The sequence below is a fragment of the Podarcis cretensis genome, assembly GCF_951804945.1.
Source record: "Podarcis cretensis genome assembly, chromosome: 13".
Taxonomy (NCBI): Eukaryota; Metazoa; Chordata; class Lepidosauria; order Squamata; family Lacertidae; genus Podarcis; species Podarcis cretensis.
In genome coordinates, this window is record NC_137182.1 from 39,726,991 (window position 1) to 39,734,215 (window position 7,225).

Here is a 7,225-nt window from a genome sequence, read left to right on the forward strand (position 1 = left end):
CCCCGCTGAAGTCCGTGGGCTTAACTTCGTCCAGCAAAAGCACGCGAAGGGTTTCAGTCTAAGCAGGGCGTCCTCGGGGAGGAGAGAAGGGCCACAATCTTCTCCCTTCGCGCCCTGCAGAGCTCAGGGATGATGGGAGTTGTAGTCCAACAACATCTGGGGACCCACAGGTTGAGAAAGGCTGCTCTAAAGGCTCGTGTGTAGTCGGGGGGTCCTGCATACAAGATACATAAATCATACGTATATTTACACATGCATGCATTAATTGCATCGCTTCCTGCAATGCTTCCCAAATGCTGAGCGCAGATTCAGGGGCTGCGCCAAGTTCTGGAGAGAAGGCGGTGGAGGGAAGGGAGGCGAGGCAGGGTCTCCGTGGGTCGCGGAGGCGAGCGCCCTCGCCCGAGGGGGTGAGCCAGAATCCCCCTCGGCTCTCCAGAAGCTGCGCGAGAAGCCACCTCCGCGACCCGCGACCCCTGTGCGCGAGAGGACGAACGTTGATCTGGGAACCTCTTCGGCGTGAGCCGGTGGGAGAAGCCGCCGCGTTTCCGTCAGGACACTTTTCGCTGCGACACCCACCTCCTCCTCCTCCTCCTCCCCCACCACCTCCAACCTCCCCCCAGGAAGAGCGAGGTAGAAGCCCCCCTCGTTCAGCCCCACCCTGACAGAGACCCTCCCCCCCTCCTCAGGGCACCCCGGGGTCTCCCCCCCCCGTCCTCAGTTTCCCCTTCTCTCCCCTGAGGAGCCTGGGCTGCTGGTGGGCAGCTGCAGAGGGAGGCAGCGGGGCAAGAGGGCACCTGGCTCTGGATGCCCACGGCTTTGCTTTCTGGGGGGAGCGGAGGGGCACCTGGGGAGCCTAATATCCCTCTCTGCTACCAAGCGGGGCGGCGGGTTGGCGGGTGGAGGTTGCTGTTGCTGCTGTTGCTAAACTGACGTTTAGAGCCGGATGCCAACTCCCCGAAACCTGAAGGCTTGGATCCTTTTACCTTTGCCAGAACGTGCGTGCCTGCTGGATAGGTGCCACCGATCCCATATATCGCTTCCTCTGGATCATTGCTGCCGGGCAACTTTGCTGCTTCTTTGGTTGCTACTTCTAGGTCCGCCTGCCGTGCCTCGGGTGCCAAGGTGGCATTGCTCAATCCCTTCCTCTTCATGGTAACTTTGGACCTGGGCCACGTTCTGTTGCCGGCTGCGATCCAACATGCGCCTCGGATTGGTGTCGCTAACTGTTTCGTTCGGATCCGTACCATCCACTGCCAGCTAATACTGCCGTCTTGGATCATAGACTGGAAGACCCCTCTGTTCTCCACCTGGACATTACATTAACTCCAGGATGGAAGCAAAGGGCATGTTCTGGTGCCTGCCTCACCTTGGCATGAGGTTTTGGTGCAGAAATGAGAGTTGAGGTTGAGACTTTGGAACGCCACCCAAGCAGGGTAAGTTTGGATCCAGTTCTGCATATGGAGGAAGGGGGCTAACTGAGAGAGAAAGTAACTTGGGTGTCTGCCAAGAAAGATCTTTTGGAATTTTGATGCCAGTCCTTAGGCTGTGTGTAAGTCTGCAAGACTAGGAGTTTGGGAAAGCTGTTGCATAACCTAATGACAGGTGGCCTATATTAGCATGTTGATGGAAGAGCCCCAGAGTTGGGGATGGAGGCAGCTGATGCCTACAGAAAGTGGAAGTGCTCCAAGTCCCTCCCACCATATCTTCCCTCAGCTCCACCCACCAGAGCCATTCCCATTTATTCCACCCCAGCTTTGACCATATGAATGACCATGATAGCTAATTTGATCTTCAGTATCAGTATGCCTCTAAACACCCTGCTTTGTAAGCTTCCCAGAAGCATTTAGCAGAATGTTGGACAAAACCAGAAATGGAGGACAGGCAGAGGAGACGTGTGAACCCCAACCCCACCTTTGACCACACATTCCCACTGCAACACAAACTGCTTGCAATACTTTGGTATAGCTGAGGTGTAGTAATAAAATGACTTTCCCCCCAACAGCCTCAGGTCAGGGATTCTCACAAATTTCTAGGTGTTAGTGAAGAGGTGTATAGATACTATAGACCTAGATTCTGGCACTACATTTCCACGTTTTCTAAGTTCTTTCCATTTTTAGTGGTTCCTTCTCCATGTTGTAACCTCTCCTCCCTCCTTGCCTGAGTAGAGGATGAAATCTTATCACATTTTCCTACTGTGGCCTTTTAGACAGCATTTATTTAGATAAATCCCCTGCCATCTAGCTCTGCTGTAATGGTTGATGGTATTATATATACCTGCTATAGATGGGGTAGGCAGGGTTTTTTTTTTCTGTTGTGGGCCACATTCCTTCAGGGGTCATCTTTCAGGGTGGCCAAATGCTAGCAGTAGATGGAGCCATAATTGATGGGAAGAGCTTAACTAATCTGGAATAAACATCACTCTGCTTCTATTTTCACCACTTTTACTTCAAATTAAACTACCACCTTTACACAGGTCTACTCAGAAATAAGCATTACTGGGTTTGATAGGGTTATTCTCAAATAAGTATACAAATACTTTTTTTAAAGTACTGTACAGTACAACAAACCAATACAGTTAATGTTCTGGAATGCATTTCCTCAAACTGTACACTGAATACTGGCATACTAGAACATTGGATAGAAGTATGCTTTTAATTGCAATTATTTTTAGAATGTTTTAATCTGTTTCTACTTTGTTTTTAGTTTTGAATTGTATATCTGTTTGCCGTCCTGGGCTCATTCGGGAGGAAGGGGGGGATATAGAATCATAGAATCATAGAGTTGGAAGAGACCACAAGGGCCATCGAGTCCAACCCCCTGCCAAGCAGGAAACACCATCAGAGCACTCCTGACATATGGTTGTCAAGCCTCTGCTTAAAGACCTCCAAAGAAGGAGACTCCACCACACTCCTTGGCAACAAATTCCACTGTCGAAATTCAGTATAAATTCATATAAATTCAGGAAGTGATGATGATGATGATGATACAGCCAGAAAAAAAATTAAAACTAGTTTATATGTATCATTCAAAATCTTTTCCCTTCTGTTGTTGTTGTTTAGTCGTTTAGTTGTGTCTGACTCTTTGTGACCCCATGGACCAGAGCATGCCAGGCACTCCTGTAAGGGGAGGAGGAAGAGAAAGAGGGAGAGACAAAAGATGGAAAAAAATAAGGAAGAAGCCAGCAGGAAGGAGGAACCTGGGGGGGGGGTGGAAGTATGAGAGTTCAGAGGAAGCTGGAAGCCCCATAAAACAATGTTGGGGGCTTTAAATCACCCACCTGTAGCCTACAGCTCAATAAGATCTGGTTCTTTCCACAGATGGTAAAAAACAAAGGTTGCGTTCACATGCTACTTTGTACAGTATGTGTCTTTAGGGGTTTTGCTAGGAAGCTTCCTTGGAACTCAACATGTGTGAAATCTCCAAATCTAGGGAAGGAGCAGCCCAGGCAAGTGTGAACTCAGTCCCGCAATGTCCAGTAGGAACAATACTTAATTAAATGTGTATAGGATTGCAGGGTTAGTAGCTTTATTTGCTGGGGCTGTAAGCTTCATAAAGGAACCAGCTAAAATTTTGCAGTCCAGTCCTGTGCTTGTTTGCCAAATTCAAGTAGATTTACTGCCAAGTAAGTGTGCTTAGGATTGCAGCCTTAGACCTGCCCGGGAGTAAGTCCCATCAAACAAAGTCTTGTTTCCATGTACGCATGTGTGGCACTGGGCTGTCGACACCAAAGTTGTTGGATAGTGTTGTACAGTAAGGATGCAGTGATTTATTATGTGCAGGTATTGTGGTTCTGATATTGGTGTAACATGCATGAATAAGAAAACATTCAAAATGCCTCTAATTCTAAACAATGAGCGGTAGCTGTTCTTTATTATGCTGCTAGTTATATTTGGCTTCTCTAAAGAGCTATATTAGTCTCTCTAAAAAGCATCTATATTGAGGGTTGGTTATATGCTATTTATTAATGGAATTGTTTCTTTAAAAAGAAGACAAGTGGGTGACAAATCAGTTGCAGTACAGCTCTTTTAATTGGCTGGCAGCTAGGGCTGAAGTCCATATCATGATAACCGTTTCATAATTTTTGATCTGACAGTATATCACAAATCCTCTGTGCGTGTGCGTTATGCAAAAATCACGATGCGGGAAAAGCTGTGATGCAAGCTAATATATCGTCACCCTTATTTCAGACATTGTGATATATCAGTATGTTTTGCAATGTTTAGCTGGTGATACATCACAGTGTTGAAAACCAGATATCGCCCAGCCCTACTGGCAGCCCTACATAATTGCAGCTCTAAAAGTTGTGTGACCCATATGGTTCCCCCCTCACACTTTCCCCAAGTAATGTGCTTTCTTTCTTATTGCAGACTTGGCATTCCAACCCAAGGGAATACACATAAGGAGATACTTATGGAGCTGCAGAGACATTCCAAGTCTATAGGAGACCCCCAAAGACAACCAGAAACCTTGGAACCCCTCAATCCACAAGAGCCTGCAAGCCATGTGGGACAACCCATCAAGCTGGAGCTGGGGGGTGAGGGAGGGGGTGTCCAAACATCGCCTCCTAAACTCTCTCGCCCGCCATTGCCATCTCCTGGTAGCGCCCTCCTTCAGGGATTGAATGGGCTGCCAGGAGCAGGGAGGCGGGCACTTGTTCCTGGAGGGACAGGAGGCACAGAACAAGGGGAACCCTCCCGATTGGGGCGCTACTTGCTGATTGACAGCCAGGGGCTGCCATACACAGTGCTGGTGGAAGAGGGGGTGGGAGCGGCAGGGGACCCGGAAGGGGGTGGGAGCGGAGGGTCCTTGCGCAAGGTGTACAGCTGCCCTGTGTGCTCGCGGACATTTGAGTACCTGTCTTACCTGCAGCGCCACAGCATCACCCACTCGGAGAGCAAGCCCCACGTCTGCCGAGCGTGCGGCAAGGCCTTCAAGCGCACGTCCCACTTGGAGCGCCACAAGTACACCCACTCGGGCCGGAAGCCCCACCAGTGCCCCATCTGCCAGCGCAGCTTCCGTGACTCGGGGGAGCTCTCGCACCACCAGCGGGTGCACACGGGCGAGCGGCCCTACCAGTGCGAGGCCTGCCACATGCGCTTTGGGGAGCGCAACACCCTCCAGAGGCACATCCGCCGGAAGCACCGCCTGCAGCTCCTCCCGACGCCGTAAAGGCCGGCCTTTTCGAGACTGAAGTTGTGCCACGAGAGGATCGGCATGAGAACCTCGCTGCCCACCCAGGCCTTAGACATCTACCACCTGGGCGCAGCTAGCACCCACCCATGCGACAGCAACCCTGGCCTGCAAATGCCTCCCCGTGTCTTTACGGACCTGATACTTCTCCATTTGCTGGCCCAAGGACTAGCTGTTGCGTGGGGAAAATGGGAATGGAGAACCTCGCCCACCTATGCCACAAACTATCCGGGATGCGATAGCCAGATTGCAAAATCCCAGCTTAGGTCCCTCCTGCCTTCTCAGGCCGCAAGGACTTGGTATGGACACACTGGCCTACCTTCCGCCTTTTGTAGAACCTTGTCTATCCCATCTGTCTGTGCTCCTCGCAACCTGGCAGGGGGATTCTTTGCCTCCTGCTTTGTCCCCACCCGAGTTTCCACTACCCCCGTAGGTCACTCACATCCAGCATGGATTCACGGGCCGAGCTCTGCAACACAGAGCATTGCCTGCTAGCATCTGTTTCTGCCACAGTGTTGTAGGGAGAAGTTATTGTGGCATAGTGGGGATATGTGGAGGGAGGATTCCAGCAGACCCTGCCTAGAACCTGCATTATGGCACAGACACTGTCCCCTCTGCGTATGCCTGAAGGGTATGCTATCATGCAGAATGACAATGCATGCCTGTTAAAACCTCCTCATCTGCAGACTTGGCCTTCAAATCTACTAGGAGGTAGCCCTCTCATGTATGCACTGTGACCCACAGACACAGTACGGAGACCTCAACCTGTCAGGAAAACTAGTGCATGCCTATTTTAGGAAGATCTGCTTTGCTTTCATGCAGAATTTGGTTCCAGATTAAGAGCAGGTGGTGGGCAGCCATGAAGAGAACTTTCCTTATTCTACAATAGCCATGCAGGGCTTCCAGTTGAATTTAGCGAGAGGTTCAAATCAAATCTGGCCAATTTTGGTTCTTTGAGTCCCCTGCAAGCGTCTCATACAGCTGCATGGCTACTTGGTGTACAAAGGAGGTTGTGGCCTTGAATCCTGACATTCCACCTCAAGAACGCCTGGGCCCAAATTTCTCCCCCTCCTTCGCTTACAATAAAGAGCCTATTGAAGGAGCATAAGCAAGAGGCTAGAGAAGGCTGGGTGGAACATCAGCTGAATTCTATGTGCAGGAAGAAAGTCACTTTTCTTTAAGGCAGTGCCCAAATTACAGGAGAGCCAGAGAGGGCCTGGCACCCTTTACCTGTTGCAGCAGCCCCCTTGGCTACTGCTTTTTGAAGGCTACAGGGGACCACAATTTGGCTAAAATTAGGAGGAGTCCGGGGTTGGGCTTTTTTTTTTTTGCATTTCCTTAAGGCTCCTCCTAACCTGCCCTTCCATCTATAAAGCACTGCTTTAATGAATTCTGGCTCTGCATTATTATTATTATTTTAAAAATCTAGATGGGGAGTATGGGTATTGAAGGATGGAATATGGGATATTCCCCAACTTGCCAGCCTTAACAGTCTCTTATTTCCAAACCCTCCAGATTTTTCCAGGGAAACAGAGTTGGTGATTCTACATTCCTTCCAGCGGCTGCTGCTGCTACTGGTAGTCCAGCCTCCAGATCAGATCCATGTGTGGACCCATCAACTCTGGTCAGGCCTTGTTTTCTTCTGCCCCCTAATTAGAACCATTTCAACCAGCTTCCCAAAAAGTTGCAGGCCACGGTCTATATACTTATGGGGTGGGTGGGTTTCAGCCCCAGATATGCAGCAACAGAAAATGTTGGTCTTCATCCCAGGCTTACTGCCTGTGGGATGTATGTGATAAGACTGCTGTGGTTTCCTACAATAATTAACAAACATAGAATCTCTGTTTCCTCGACAGGGAGAAACAATCAGGAGACATCGATATACAGGCATGTGTTCCAAGGTATCGGCTAGCCTGGTACCTCCAAAGCTTGCCAGGGAGATTCCTGGATCATGTTTCCTCTGCTTCATATTTAGTGTGGAATTTTTAAACTGTGTGTGTCTTCCTTTTTTTTTTTAATTAAAAACAATCCTCTG

At 49.6% G+C, this 7,225-nt stretch overlaps 1 protein-coding gene across 5 annotated transcripts; it reads left to right on the plus strand.

Moving 5' to 3' along the window:
* Positions 1-845: 845 nt before the first annotated feature.
* Positions 846-7,225, plus strand: LOC307201764 (uncharacterized protein). 5 transcript variants are annotated; one of them, XR_013832753.1, is made up of 4 exons: positions 846-1,433; positions 4,368-5,489; positions 6,706-6,814; positions 7,047-7,225. XR_013832753.1 is itself a non-coding variant. In XM_079951178.1 (2 exons), exon 2 carries the CDS (start codon positions 4,411-4,413, stop codon positions 5,167-5,169), a length of 759 nt encoding a protein of 252 aa, XP_079807304.1. In that variant the 5' UTR covers positions 846-1,433; positions 4,368-4,410; the 3' UTR covers positions 5,170-7,225. The 5 variants fall into 5 exon arrangements, 1 of the variants encoding a protein (XP_079807304.1); XR_013832751.1 differs by having other exon boundaries at positions 4,368-6,814; XR_013832752.1 differs by having other exon boundaries at positions 6,706-7,225.

What these genes read in the sequence shown, in the direction of transcription:
- LOC307201764 (XM_079951178.1), top strand. Translation starts at nt 4,411, where the DNA reads ATGGAGCTGCAGAGACATTCCAAGTCTATAGGAGACCCCCAAAGACAA.